The 15,872-nt window shown below is 38.9% G+C and overlaps 1 protein-coding gene across 1 annotated transcript in view; it reads left to right on the top strand.

Moving 5' to 3' along the window:
• Positions 1-15,872, top strand: part of LOC140239182 (polyamine-transporting ATPase 13A3-like) — a 48,593-nt gene that overhangs the window by 13,156 nt on the left and 19,565 nt on the right. Inside the window, exons 5-12 of the mRNA XM_072319064.1 lie at positions 1,994-2,249; positions 4,029-4,186; positions 6,277-6,346; positions 7,742-7,876; positions 9,378-9,444; positions 10,045-10,173; positions 10,740-10,916; positions 13,235-13,345. Coding sequence (XP_072175165.1) covers positions 1,994-2,249; positions 4,029-4,186; positions 6,277-6,346; positions 7,742-7,876; positions 9,378-9,444; positions 10,045-10,173; positions 10,740-10,916; positions 13,235-13,345 — 1,103 coding nt within the window. The remainder of the gene's footprint in view (positions 1-1,993; positions 2,250-4,028; positions 4,187-6,276; positions 6,347-7,741; positions 7,877-9,377; positions 9,445-10,044; positions 10,174-10,739; positions 10,917-13,234; positions 13,346-15,872) is intronic.

Genomic DNA, 15,872 nt, shown 5'->3' with positions numbered 1-15,872 from the left:
CCACCAAAATCTGTATTTTTTATTTTGACCACTGATCTTGGAAAACATGGGAATCTGTATCCAAAAATATGCCAAAACAACAACAAAAAACAAAACAAAACAAAATTCAATGAAGATTTTTATGCTGCATAGAAAATTCTGATGCTGTGAAATTGTGGCAGCTAATCTGTATTTTTTATTTTGACCACTGATGTTGTAAACATATTAATCAGTAGAAAGGAAATGCTTTCTTCATTGCTCTTTAAATTTGATGACACTGTCTTTGATTAGATTTATTTGGTTGCACTCTGTGGCAGTCAACCTGAGCACAAGATGGATTTTCGCTCTGATAGCATATAGTTCATTATATAAAGCCTAAATAGATCCTTGTCATTTGATTGGTTGTTTGACATTGATCATTCGTCCCATTTCACTATGACGTCATCATTCGTGTAATTGTGGCTCCATTTACCATGCAATTTTGGATCCATGCGATATGCTCCATTGCACACACGCCGCGAGCCCGGTACACTACTAATGTAAGATGCTTGCATTTGCAGTGTGTATGCGTTCAGTGAGCACTCTCTCGATCTCAGATCCCGCACATTCACTCTTGTTTCAAAAGTCATAAAACATCAAATGTTAATGACAAAGATCTATTTTAGGTGTTATATATAAAACAAATAATAAATGTTTTTCATTCGTGCAATGGACAGAATATTTTATTCGATGAGAGATGAAATTTTTTGTCATTCAATGAGGAGCAGCCTCGATGAATGGATCATTTCATCTTTCAGCTCATGAAATATTCTCTCCATTGCACTCATAATCATTCATTATTTGTATACCATGGCTCATGCACCTCATGCTTGTCTTTTGTGTCTAGAAGTACAGCTTGCACTATTATGGACTGCATTGATGTCAATCACATGCAATATTAATTTACGTGGCTGTATGATATTACATGATATCTTCGCAAGGATTAATGTTTAGTTTTGCTTTCCATTTCTCATTTCCTTTACCCACAATTCCCTTGCTTCCCCTTAAATTTTATCCCCCCCCCCCCCTCCCAACCCTTTGGTCAAAATCTGTTTTATACCGCAAAACTGGATATGTGCTCCTGATATTAATGTTACAATGTATGTGTTTTGTGAATGTGGTGCTACATTCTAAATTTTTCCATCATGATTGCTTTTATTTTATTTTAAATTTTGTCGATGTACAATCCATTTGCTCATTTGCAAATTCCTCCTGTTTTCCCCACATTTATTTTCTTTCTTATTCTGCATGGCTGTCTGACTGCAATGTTTGGAATCATTGCTTCGCTGCTTTGCTGCCACAATCTGCAATACCTGCTGGGTATTTCCTGCACTATATACTCCCTTGTGGAAAAACTCCTAATGGCTACACAAACGAAAATAAACATCTTGCCTATATACCTTTGGACCAACGTACAAATGTAACACCATGATAAAAATTTATGTTGTGTGTACACACATGTTTATGACTGTTTTCCTCCTTTTGTTATTGTTATTTCTCTGCTGTTTGTCTTTGATACATTTGCATGCTTGCAATGAAATTATTGCTCAATAAATATGCACACATTTCTGAACCTTAATTGTATGCCTTCTACTCTAAAAATCCTGTTGGATTTCTTTCTTTGTGATGTATTTTTTTGTTACATTACCCTAAATGATTTCATTTCATCACTTCATCCTTTACACTTTACACGCAACTCTTATTGCATGTGTGATGTTTTGTCATTTTATATGTTTCCTATGTGTCTAAACATAACCTATTGATATTTTTATTCATTTTATGACACACTGACTTAGTACTCATCCATCTCTCCGCATCACTTTGCACTGTATACCAACTGGGTTCCCCTGCCCGCATCTTCCACCCCACACACCCCCCACACCTGGCAACTGCATGCCCACACCCCCCACACCCGGCAACTGCATCCCCATCACACAAAACACACACACACACTCACATGCTCACACACACACAGTGCCATGTCTCAGCCCACTCCCAACCTGCCAGAGACTGTTGTGCCAGGCACAAACGAACTCAGCGTTTTCTATAGCACCAGCACAGAGCGCGGCGCGGAGCCCATCACGGCGCCAGAGGCCACCACCGCCGCTGTCGTCGGGAACAGTGAAGGGACCAAGAACGGACGCCACGCCCACCTGTGGTCACACTCAAGTTGGGATTCAGAAGATGAGATGGATGACACCAGAGCTCTTCTGAGGGTTAAGCAGAAGGAGGTGAGTCACAGACTAGATCGCTTTGAGAAAACTAGCAGCCCTTGAACCCACCGCACACTATACGATCTGACCGGTCGTACTACTGTAAGACCGGAAGTGTGACATCACCAGCCTTGCCAGTTTCCAGTCATACGACTGGGTCTTTAGTGCCAGTCGTAGAGATTAGACATGTTGAATTTCCACGACCAGTCGTGGGCTTTCAGCCAATCAAGATACAGTACAATGCAAGCGCACACCGTGCTCACGGTGTGCGCTTACGAATACGAATTGGTAAAATGTACTGAAGGCAGAACAGTCGTAAGCCTACTCATAAGGTCAGGTCTTATAGTGTGCGTTGGCAGGTCGTACGACTGGGTCTTATGGTCTTTAGGTCGTATAGTAGGGTCTTACGGTCTTTATGTCGTATAGTCATGAGTCGTATAGTGTGCGGCGGGCTTTACGTTTCAGATCATCTCTTAAATAAGTAAATCCACTTATCTCTACAGCAAAATATCTCATTGGCCCATTCTTGCTGTACAAATGATTGAAGAGGCCACGGCGCCATGTTACCACACATTTTCCAACAGAGATTGCCACCAAGAAGATGTGATATCATGGGCTCCACACTTGTGTGTGGTATGTGCGTGGTGTGATGGTGGCTCTATGGCTTCAGTGATTAGCCAATGAAATTATCCATGTATTTCCTGTAGAGATCAGCACTGGTTAAATTCCAGACACGTTATTATTCCTGTGATTTGATGCTCTATTTTTTCATTCCTATTGTTTGTTTGTTTTTTTATATATATTGCTAAGCTAGTATTTCACAAAGTGAATTTAAATATTCTCTTTCACTTGTACCCATTGGTCATAAGCCATTTTTCTTTCAGTTTAATAACAGGATTATCAAAAGGCTGTACATTACCAAATTTGTGCCTGATCTATAAATTGGCAACGCTGTAGAAGATCGGAGTTACGCTTCCAATCTCAAATTGGTCAATCTTTGTGATTATTTCTTTTGATGTTGTGCAAATTTAGTGCATTCAACCAGTTCCATCTAACCATTAATTCTTCAATATATGATATGCAACAAAGTGCTGTGTTTCCAATTTAATGAGGAAATAATGGTCATTTCAGTAGGTCAGTGATATGGCTCAATCAGTGCCTCTAGATCCAAGGGTACCGCGTTCGATTCCCAAGTCTCCCTCACTGAACAGTGTTGTGTGTAAGCACTCAGTCCCCTTGTGTAAGAAGCAAAACACTCTGTCCCTCGGATAGGACATTAACCCTTTGAGGACGAGTCCCGAATATACTCGGGCAAGTGTCTGTGGGAAATGCGTGTTGTAGCAAAATCAGTCCATCCTGGGTGTGAGTTAGCCATAACTCACGCATGTAAAAGTTCCCACTTCATTCATTCTTCGCAAAGAGCACGGTTCTTACCCAGTGAAGTGGTCCTCCTACCCACCCACGCAAGAAAACGGGCAAATGATGCCGACGCCTTTGCGGTTGCCCCAGGTGACCAGCAAACAATATGACCAGGCACACTGTGGCATATGCTTGAATGAATGAATGAATGAATGATAATTTCAGTGACAAAATTACCCCAGGACCAAATGGATTTAATGCTCCAAGATTCTCTTATAAATGCCCTATATTCAAAATTGCTAATGGTCAGAACAAAAGGATTATAAAGAATATCAGTTGTATGTGATGACATATATTTTTGATTCTTTGTGTTAGACAAAAAGTTTTCTGCTTTTCATCTCTTGCCATCTTTTCTTTTCTATATCATTTGTCTTCCAGAGTGATAATTGTCTGCACTTCTTTGAGCATCGGAAGTTGACCTACATATGGGATTCCCAGTCTTGTCAATACATCCGGCTATATGGGCTGGACCAAAACACCACCTGTTCAGCCATTTATGGTTTCCATGGTTACAGTCGAGACCAGCAGTGCCAAAAGTAAGTGAATGCAAAATTGCGGCATCTGCCTCTACACGTACATCTTGTAGTTATGCTGGCATCTGGCTGCAATATATTGAATAGTTAAACTGCAAGAAAAGAGGTTATTAGAATGTCAAGCGTGCATATTCTTGAACAAAATTTTGAATGATGTTTTACAGAAACATATGTGATTTTTGTAATTTTCATGACTCAAATGTTTGCAACACACTTGACAGTTGTATTGTATCCTTTATATGCCACAAAAGAAACCTTCAGTACCTCTTCATCGCAAGATAAGAAGAAGATTATGTAAAGATATTCCAGATTCAGAAATTTTGCCTATTCAGAGCCCTGTTCTACACAAGTACCGGTATCTTCCCGATTGCTCTTTGAATTCTCCCCAGGGTTTGATTGGTGGATAAGGACAACACTGCATGTTAGTTAAACATGAAGTAACTTGGGATATGATATCAGTGAATTAAGAGCATGAGCGTGAGTACTTAAAAGTTAGTCTGTAAAGTAAAAGTAACATATACGCACAAGATTGAAAATTTGATCAAAATCAGATAAAGATAAGTTTTGGTATTTTGTGCAAGTCAGTTCTTGAACAGTTGATATTAAAATACAAATGAGTGAACTGATGATGTCAATACCTCGCAAATTTCCATTGACTTTCTACAAAAAAAAAACAACAACCCAAACTGGTATTTCTTTATGTTTTTGCTAATTACAAAAGTGTAAAACATAGTATTATTCCTGACTGAATAACTAAAAGTAATGATAAGCCAAATACATTAGGATTTGAGACTGGGGCATATTTGCATTTGAACAAAAGAACTGGCATTTTCAAAACTTTTGTACAAACTACCATACATATCAAGTTGTGAGGTGTAGCAAATAAAGCTGCTGAAAACTGCTTATCCAATAAAAGTGAGCCAATGGAGTAAAATGGAGTCAAAAGGGACCTGAGCTTTCGATCCTGGCAGAATCTTAGTCGAGAGGCAAAATGACAAACAAGCAGGGAAAGCAATCACATACAATGTTTAAGGACTTCACACAACAAGATCAGTCAGGGACAGACTGGGTACACAGAACAAAGAAAACAAAGGAGAGGGTGGGAGGTCATGGGCAAGGAGCCCAACAGGTAAAGGGAGGGGGATTAGAGCAGGAGGGTGGACAGACAAAAGGCAGAGGAGGGTCAGTGATGATCATGAGGATCAAGGGGGCAACCATTGAAGGAAAAGGATGAATAGGGAGGCAACATCAAAGAAGATAAGGAACACCAGAGAGATGAAGAAAGGGAAAGAGTGAAAAAGCAACAGCAAGGGGAAGGAAGGGGGGGGGCTGAGCAAACAGTGAGTCCTGAAAGGTGTACCAGGAGGAGGCAACAAAATGAAAGTAATCAAACATATCAAAGTATATATTCACACATAGCAGTGATAATAATGATAATTATAATCACAATAATGATAAAGATATTGATAAAAGAAATAAAATGAAGCACATATGAAATACAGGGGGGGGGGGGGGGAGGAAACAACATCCAAAGGAGAGAAAATTGTATACATTGTAAGTTGATAAGCAGGCATAGGCACGTATGTATAAACAAACAAAACCAAGTGTGTGTATGTGTGGGTGGAAATAGGCTGTATAAAAGAGACTCGGACTAGCGGAAGGAATCAACTGGGAATAAAAGGGTCTGCAATTGGAAAAAGCGCAAAGAAAGAACCAAATAAAATTAAATATGGAAAAGAGAATAATAAAAGTAATAATAAAATGTAATATATAACGTATGAAAGGTGGTTAGTCCGTTTCCCTCCTGGAAGTTGTGAGGTGATGACATTATTTTATTCATTTGCACAGTCATATTGTTAGTTCAAGAACTGTTTTATGAAAATTATTGAAACATCACAATTTCACATCTTCCTTAATTTTGATCCAATTTTGATAAAATGTTCACTGTTGTGCTTATAAAACTTTATATATACTTTACTTTTTCTTGTCAGACTAACCTCTTATCCATCTAGAATTCCCCTCTGACATGTCCTCCTATATATTGTGCATTGAAGATTGAAAAGCTGATAATCCTTCCTCAATCTCTCCCACAGACAAACCATCTATGGCAAGAATGAGATTGAAATTGCCGTGCCATCATACCTCAAGCTTCTCATTAAAGAGGTGAGTGATGCCGATTGGCTGTTAAAATTACCAGTAAAATTGCAGATTAGTTACAGTAGCATTGGAATACATGTACCAAGGAGTAGGAAGGCTGGCCAGGCTTGGATTTATACAGTGGACTCCCGTTATAACAAAGTCCTCGGGGACGGGTAGTGTCCTTTCGCTATATGGAGATTTTGATATAACCAAACGAATAAACAATAAAAATGCATGGAGTGGATAATGTTGCCGCCTGGATTTTTACTTCGTTGCAACCGGAATTTCGTTCATTTTCGTTATAAAGGGAATGCATTGTATTCGAGAATCCTTGTACCAAACTATGTACAGCTGTATCACTGGTCCCAGTGTATTAAAGTACTGTAGTACCAGGTACACCAACAGCTGAAATTTTTGACTGGAGTGCACTATTCCCAATGAGTGTATGCTTTGATGCACGTATTTGCTGACTGGTGCTATTTGTGGTTTATGAATGTACCCTGATTGGCAATAAATGAATCCCGTGGTTGCTTACGTTACCAGGTCTTCAAGGGTACAGCCTTTTCGTCTTGTTTTTTATCTGTATGGCAAATATATTACTTGTAAACATTTATTACAACTATTTTCACCTAGAGATTCCCACTGACTCCATAAAAGGACAGCATTTGTGCAATCTCTCGCCAGATTGATGCTCTGTAATGTTACATCAATAGCTGCAGCTCATGTAGCATAAAAGTAATGATATTGCTGACTCCTGCATGCACCCAGTGATGGCAATCACAGCTACATGTATGCTTGCATGGTAATACAGCTCATCCACACCTACTGCACCGTGATACAGTAGCCGATCCAGAGGGGGGGGGGGGGGGGGGGGGGGGGGTGGGGGGGGGGGCTGGCGCCCCCTTTAATTTTGTAAAGGCGCCTTCTCTTTATGGAATTCCTTGATCCACCCCTGCTGATACTTTACTGTCGTTGCTAGATTGGACTCATTCACGTATCAAGAAAATGCAAAGAAACAAGACAGTCACACACTTAATTAAAAACCTTAAAAGGGGCATTCCAGACAATTTATATAAGTTTACATCAGGAAGTGCATAAATTGATAGTGCCTTGTACAAATGTGTGGAATTCATTGTGGTCCTTGAGCAAATAAACCAGTACTCTGAAAAACTGAAAAGAATAGTATGCTGAACAAGGATAATGACATAGGAGGCTCACAATATGCAGTAATGTTGTTTTTTATGTGTTTTGTGTGATACATTTGATATTTCGATAGAGCAGGTACAGAAAAAACAAAAACAAAACTAGCCTCAGACTTGGGGGATACTTCCCACGACAGGAGGCAAAACTGCAACAAACTATGCATATGATGCGATTATAGGCGAATATTAAGACTTACCCTTTTTCTCCCTTTCACAGCTCCTGCACCCATTCTACCTGTTCCAGATCTTCAGTATTATTCTCTGGATTCTAGAGGTTTACTATGTGTACGGAGGATGTATTCTGTTTATTATAGTCATATCGCTGGGCGTGTCACTGCATGAAACAAAGAAGGTGAGATATACCATGTACTGTATTCACGGTGACACAACATTTGCTCCTGCGACAGTTGCTCCGGTGTTATTTTCTCCAAGGACTTTAATAGGGTTAGGGTTTGGGCTATGATGGGGTTTTAGGTTTAGTTTGATGTGAGAATTAGGATTAGGGTTAAAAGATTATGCTTGTGGGTAGAATTTATGTTTGGCTTAGCATGCAGATATTTCATGGGAGCAATAGTCACAGGAGCAAATGTTATCCAAATTCACATCCACAATTCGGTGCCTGAAATGAAGACACTACTCAGTCAGTATTGCTCTTAAAGCTGGACTACTACTACTGCTGCTGCTGCTGCTGCCACTACTACTAGTACATCTGTACTACTTCTACTACTACTAAAACTACTACTACCACCACTACTACTGCTACTACTACTAGTACATCTGTACTACTTCTACTACTACTAAAACTACTACTACTACCACTACTACTGCTACTACTACTAGTACATCTGTACTACTTCTACTACTACTAAAACTACTACTACTACCACTGCTACTGCTACTACTACTAGTACATCTGTATTACTTCTACTACTACTACTAAAACTACTACTACTGCTGCTGCTGCTGCTGCTGCTGCTGCTACTAGTACATCTGTACTACTTCTACTACTACTAAAACTACTACTACTACCACTACTACTGCTACTACTACTAGTACATCTGTACTACTTCTACTACTACTACCACTACTACTACTACTACTACTACTACTGAAACTACTACTACTATTACCGTACTATTACTACTACTACTACTACTCAGTGGTGGATGGGGGGGGGGGGCCCACCGGGCACGCGCCCCCTCTTTATTTGTTGTTAAAACAAAAGAAATGAAAAGAAAAAACTGATATGAAACTCGGTGTTGGAAGGAACACCAGAAATATTGTTTGCACCCCCCCCCCCCCCACTTTACGGAAATCCTGGATCCGCCCCTGCTACTACTATTGTAAAAGTGGATATTTTCGTGCGACTAATTTTTCGTGCTCGGCTGGGTAAGAAGAGTTTCGCATGTTTTTAATTCTGCTAAATCCAGACATCAGCTACTGGAACATATTGCAAGCAAAAATATTCGCGTGCTTTTATTTTCGCTCTGATTTCAGATTGCGCAAAATGCGCGAAAATTTCCACTTTTACAGTACTGTGTACCAGTACAATTCATAGTCACAATATGTTACAAATGCACTCTTGCAGAAGTCACCAATTATAGGCAATAATCATTTGGCACATTTAATGTTGTTGTAAGTGCATTTTAGCATCGTAACATGAAGTCAGCACTGTGCCTACATGTATCAATCAAAGAGGAATGCCATGTGTGGCATGTTTGAATGTATGAGTAGATTATTGTATGTTTGTTGCATACAGCATTCCCTAATGCTATATTTCATTATCTGCAAGCATATGTTTGTTCCCCTCTGCCTGCACATGTTGTGATCCTTGTTGTTTGTCAAATTTGCAGCAAGCTCAGGATTTACATGACATGGTCTCTCACGAATCAATGGTCACAGTGTGCAGAGTTTATGGGGGTAAGAGAATCTTTTATAACAATTTTTTTTTTTCTGTCTATTCATTATTGTCATCAAAATAGTTTCGTTAACTCTATATGTGCCACATTCGCACACCCGACTCAGTCGACTACGTGCCAAGTTCGCACATTCTGCTCAAATGCACAAACCTGCCCAAAACGATTGATAAATCGTCATATGCCACTGAACAATTAAAGCGTCTCTCGCAATTCCAATCTTGTCACATGTGCGCTTCTATGCGGTTTAATTGACTATGAAGCAGTATTCTAGTGGATTTGCTAGTAAATTTCTGCCACTGTTTTGTTTGCAAAAGTCATGGCTCTATACTAATGTAGCTACTGGTCATTTGAAAGAAAAATAGTCATAGATTTGCTAGGCAATATACGTATACTTATAGAATGAAGCATTTTTTTTTTTTAATTGAGTGTTCTTTCTGATGGTAAAAGTTGGTAAATATGTTATAATTAATTTAAAAAAAAAATGATTTTTGTTAAGCCCATATTATTATTCATCTCACTTCCCCCATTCTCCCCTCCTTTCATTTGATTCTTATTTATTCTGATCCATTCTTCTTTTCTCTCTCTTTCTTTGTAATATCAGAAGAGGCAATCAATTCGAGTGAAGTTGTTCCTGGCGATGTGATTATCATCCCTCCACATGGTTGCATCATGAGCTGCGACGCGGCTCTCGTCAGCGGAAACTGCATTGTTAATGAGAGCATGCTGACAGGTAGGTGTTACCCACTGCCAGAGGTCCAGTTCACATGCACCCGAAATCAAGTTTGACAAATTTGAGTTTTGAATTTGGAAAATCAGTTTTTAAAACAGTGCAAAAACTGTGAATTCTTTGTGGACACACACACACAAAATGGTCAACTCTGGCATGTGTGAATGGCATGTGAAGGAATCATAAATTATTAAAGCAACTCTCCATACTGATGTGCCCTGGGTCATGTTCATGTCATTGTGTAGGTATGCACAATCTGGAGATTCAGAGCATTTTCAAATCCTTCCAAAATATTATTATAATTTTGCTTTTTGCTATTCAGCATATTTTCATATTTCAAGCAGAATTAAAGAGCACATCACTTACCTCTTTCAGATTGCAGGGGGAACATTATTACAATATCACCCTTAACATGTGTCAGTAACAAGTTGAGGGAATATCTGCTTTTCTTGGAAAAATTAGCAATTTATACCTTTTGAATGGATTGTCACACCAATATTTGGATGAACTTGTCTTTTAATCTTCAATCATTGGTATTTCTATTTTCTGTTTTGATTGCTTTTAACCAGGGGAGAGTGTGCCAGTCACCAAAACGCCCCTCCCACACCCCCCTCCAATGGAAGGGGAGAAAACACAGTACTACAGCCCGGATGACCACAAGAGACATACGCTCTTCTGTGGTACCAAGATCATTCAGACCAGGTATTACGGCTCAGAGCGGGTCCGAGCTGTAGTCGTTAGGACAGGTGAGGAATAGAAAGAGAGAAAGATAAGAAGATGATATGTAAGATACTGATAAATCACATACATCTCACCATATATATATATATATATATATATATATATATATATATATATATATATATATATATTCGTAACTTAAACTCATATGTTGTAATTAAAGATCATTATATATATATATTTTTATGCCTCCGCAACGAAGTGGCCGGAGGCATTATGTTTTCGGGTCGTCCGTCCGTCCGTCCGTCCGTCCGTCCGTCCGTCCCGTTTTGTTTTTGTCTATATCTCAAGAACCGTGTGGTGGTTTTACATCAAACTTGGTATGAGGGTATATCCTTGGGGGATAATACTTTGTGTGGATTTTAGGGTCACAGGGTCAAAGGTCAAAGGTCACAGGTTATTTTGTGAAAAAAGTTAAAATTTCATGTTTTTCTCCATATCTCGCAAATGGTTCAAGGTATCTTCATGGAACTTAGTATATATGCTTGTACCGATGGGCAGTGATTATCTAGAGAAGTTGGGGGTCATGGGTCAAAGGTCAGGGGGGTCAAAGGTCAAGGTCAACTTCTCAAAATTTCACTACTTTCCTTATATTTATGCAATGAATGAAGGTTTCTTGGGTTTTTTTTTAGCTTGATGTATACATGTATTACCCAATATATATTCTGTGGGAGGTTTCTTGCCAAAAGGTCAAAGGTCAAGTGAAAGTGCTGAATTGCACTCTTTCCTCCATATCTCAAAAGTAACTCTAGGTATCTTCATGAAACTTACATATTTATGCATGTTCAACCTAACAGTGATTCTCTTTGGAACTGTGAGGTCAAAGTTCAAAGGCCAGGTTTAGATAATGCTATTTTCCCATTTGATACTGAAATTATACTTTTTCTCAATACCTTGAAAAATTACTCAATGCATAAACTTATAAAAGGGTCAAAAGTCAAGTAAAAATCATCAGTTCCCCAAATACCTGTACTCTGACATTTTAATCATTCATCCAATTGAACCTAGTTCTAGGAAAGTGGACATTCAGCATATTTGTGTCAAACCTGTCATTTTAATATTTTGCCAATTGTTTGAAACTGTCATCACACATTGTCAAGACATTGTACTATATACCTATTAGGATAACCATGCATTATGGCGGAGGCATATCAGTCGCCGTAGCGATATATCTAGTTTTTCTTTAAACGAAAACATTATATGAGCAATTATTGAAAGTTTTCTTTTTATGACTTATATGATACAGAACTTTTTGGCCAAAATTGATTTACAAGACAGTTGTATATTATCCATACTTGGTCTATTTCATATGCTATCCTTATGTATACATTGGGCAAGCAGAATTACATGGTATGCAATATGTACCTTTGAACTATGATGAATTTGTCAATTTGTAATATGTAATTGAAAATGTTTTTGTCTTGTTCATTATGTGGACTACATGTAAAAAAAACAGTGAAAAGAGAATTTCCTTTATGGACAATAAAGCAATTCATTCATTCATTCATTCAATTGATATGTATGCGACTGAAGATTAAAGATAAACAGCAGAGACTCCAACCCCAAGCTCCTTCTGATCTGGAGATTCTCCCGCCTGAAATCCCTGGCAAACTGGAGACTCCAATTTGATGTGCGCGAAGTCCCTGAATGCGGTCGGGCTCCAAGGCCCAATTAAGGGTCCTGAAAGCTCTGGGCCCTTGGGGTTCTAGGTGCTCTCTAATGCTATCTCAGGCTTATTTTTCAACATACGATGGCACTAAAAATCATATATTTTGGCTCAATAAAACTTCATTTCGTATATTTTTTTTTTTTTTTAAAGTGCTTGGGCGGGAGAAAGATCATTTCAAATGAGAAAAAATACATCTTAGAGCCAGGGTGGGAGAAATTAAATCTCAAGCGGGAGAACGGGAGATTTTGCAAAAAAGGACTTTCGGTGAGAGATCTCCCGTCGAAAACGGGAGAGTTTGAGTCTCTGAAACAGGTGGTTTGATAGACATAAACAAAAAAAAAAAAATGTGACACTTCACAAATAATATGTATGAAATATAAATTGATAATCAGTGCACATATTGATCGCATGTTTGTTCAATTTCACTTGCAGTAGTGTTGGCTGCCTGGGTCCAGAACAGAATAATAATGTCCATATACAATCAACTTCCATGGCAGTTTCTTCATCAAACCATAGTTCGAAGGTTGGATTACTACACCCTGTTTGCTTTGTGCTATGCACCTATAATATTGCACTGGCAGGTGTTCATTGTAAAGATTGCATCAAACTTCTTTTCTTCTCTTTTCTTTGCATTTTTTCTTAACCATCTCATAGGCTTTGCAACTCTCAAGGGTGACCTCGTGCGGTCCATTCTGTATCCCAAACCTGTTGGATTCAAATTCTATCAAGACTCACTTAAATTCATCGGAATTCTAAGCATGCTGGGTGAGTTTCAACAAGGGATGGTATAGTATTGGTGGAGATGAGAATTGGGCTTTAAACGTTTTGTGAGATACCAAGAAATCACTTATGAAATGGTACAGAGCATACTATTCTAAGAGGAATTCAAAGTTTATTTGAAGAAAATCGGTTTTGTAATGGCTGAGACATCCATAAACAAAGTGAAACAAAGCAATCATAATAAAAGGTGGGTCCCACCTTTTATTAGGATCGCTCTGTTTTGGATATCTCGGCCATTTCAAAGCTAATTTTCATCAAATAAACATTGAATTCCTCTTGAAATTGCATGCTCTTCACATTTCATAAGAGATTCTCGTTATCTCACCAAGAAATGTATAAAAACCTGAAGATGGGTCTCAACCGAAACTATACAATCCCTTAAACAAGCATCTATCAGGCATGAGATTTCTCCGCGGATCCGCGGATTTCCGCGGATTTTGAAATTCTGGGGAGAAAATACACAGTCGGGAAAATTTCCGTGATTTTCCTCACTGCTGAGCTGCATGGACGTAGAGACGGTCAACAATGCTGAGCTGCATGTATGATTTATTTTCAGCTGTCTTTATACATACATGATTCTCTACTAGACTACATGGACCAAGATCAGCAATACTTTGCCTGGTCTGCGCACTGTAAACTGTTAATGGACTAAGGTAAAGACAGCCAACAATGGCAATGCTAAGCTGTGATTTATTTAAATTTTTTTGTTTTGTACCCGCATGAACTGAATCCAGCAAGACATCACCTGCGTGTACATTACTGTGATTTATTATGGCCTCACATTTGAGTAGGTCGTAGGTATAACAGATAAGCATACTATTCCTTCCTTTAGATTTTGCAAGTGTCATTCATGAGTTCAATTATCACAATGTTTCTCTGTAAAATGTACCTCATAACAATAGTAAATTTCAGTTGTAAAATGCATTAAAATGAGTTTTTTCATACCTTGAATTTCAAAAAGTCCTCACCGTGGGAGGGGGGACACCCCCCTCCAAAACCCTCCCCCCGCTCGGTCGCTACGCTCCCTCGCAGCTTGGTCGCTGCGCTCCCTCGCAAACTCTCTCCTCTTTTTTCAACTTTTCTCTGTCTCATGCCTGATCTATGATGGTTGCAGCAGCCCAGTAGCCTAGTAGCCCAGCAGTAGCCCTGACGCTGTACCTTCCCTGTCACCAGTCCTTTCTCGATATGGCTTCCTCCCACTTCTTCATCTTCTTCTCGTATGGCACAATCTGTCTGGTAGATACCATTTTACTGACTATTGTTAGTCACCTTGGGTGCACAACGTGGGGTTGGCATCACTTGCAAGTTTTTGTAGAGCCCACTGGAGGTGAGGAGAGATTAAGGGTTCGCCTGCGGCTTCTGTCCGTCCATCTGTCCATCCGTCCGTTGTCCGTCCATCCGTCCGTCCGTCATCTGTCCGTCATCCGTCCGTCATCCGTCTGTAACGCTAGAAAAACTTGAATAACTCTTCTACTGAGGACTTTAATTTCAATCAAACTTGGAAGGAAGAGTGATTATTCAGAGTTACACATTTTACCAAACATGAAGGTCACCTCAAGGTCAAAGGTCAGGCAGGGGTCAGTGAACTTCAGGGCCCAATGTTAAGTTTTTATGGCGCGTTTCGATTATGGCCTATAACTTTTGATGTATATGTCCGTTTGTGACCAAACTTGGATGGTAGATGTTAGAGACACATTTTGGCACTTGCCTTGTTCTTTTGTGGGTTGGTTTTGATTTCCTGCCATTGAAAAAGCCACATGTAGAGTTTGTTTACCTGAATAAGTTTGAGTTTGAGTTTGATTTTTTACTTGGTTGTTTTTTTGGTTTTTCACTGAAATTGACTAAATATTGTAACTTTTCACATGAATTTTGAATATAAAATATAGTGTTGTTTTGTTTTTCTTTGTCAACCATGCATGAACCATTTGATTCAATTCCTTGCATTTTTGTTGATGCATTTCAAAATTTCTATTATTTTGTTAAATTCATGAAGTGTTTGACAGATCTTGGAATTGGCTTAAGGTATCTTCATGAAAGTTAGTGCATATATATCAGTCCATCAGTGATTCTCTTGAAAATTTTTAGGTCATGAGGTCAAACATCAAGGGTCAAATGTCCAGTTAAAATGCTAAAATTACACTTTTTATTGCTGAAGTTACTCTTTTTTTCTTTCCTTGTAAACTACCTAGTGTATTTAGTCAATTAAACTTTTATTAGACATGCATTACCACATAATAATTTTGTAGAGAAAGATTGGGCCGTTGGGTCAGAGGTCATGTGAAAATGGTAAAATTCCACTTTTTCCCATATAATGAAAATTGCGCAAAGTATTGTCATGAAAATGGTGTACTGTATACGCTATATATTTCGCGTGGGTTTTATATTCACGAATTTCGCGAGTCGGGAGCTATTCGCGAAATTAACAACACGCGAAAATATCACCTTCCAAAATGAATCCATTGCCTTGATGATACGAACATTTCAGTACTAGTACCATGTCACGGCTTACCGA

Source organism: Diadema setosum, chromosome 15 (assembly GCF_964275005.1).
Source record: "Diadema setosum chromosome 15, eeDiaSeto1, whole genome shotgun sequence".
NCBI lineage: Eukaryota > Metazoa > Echinodermata > Echinoidea > Diadematoida > Diadematidae > Diadema > Diadema setosum.
The sequence above is the reverse complement of the archived record's forward strand: the minus strand, read 5'-3'. Positions and strand labels throughout refer to the sequence as shown.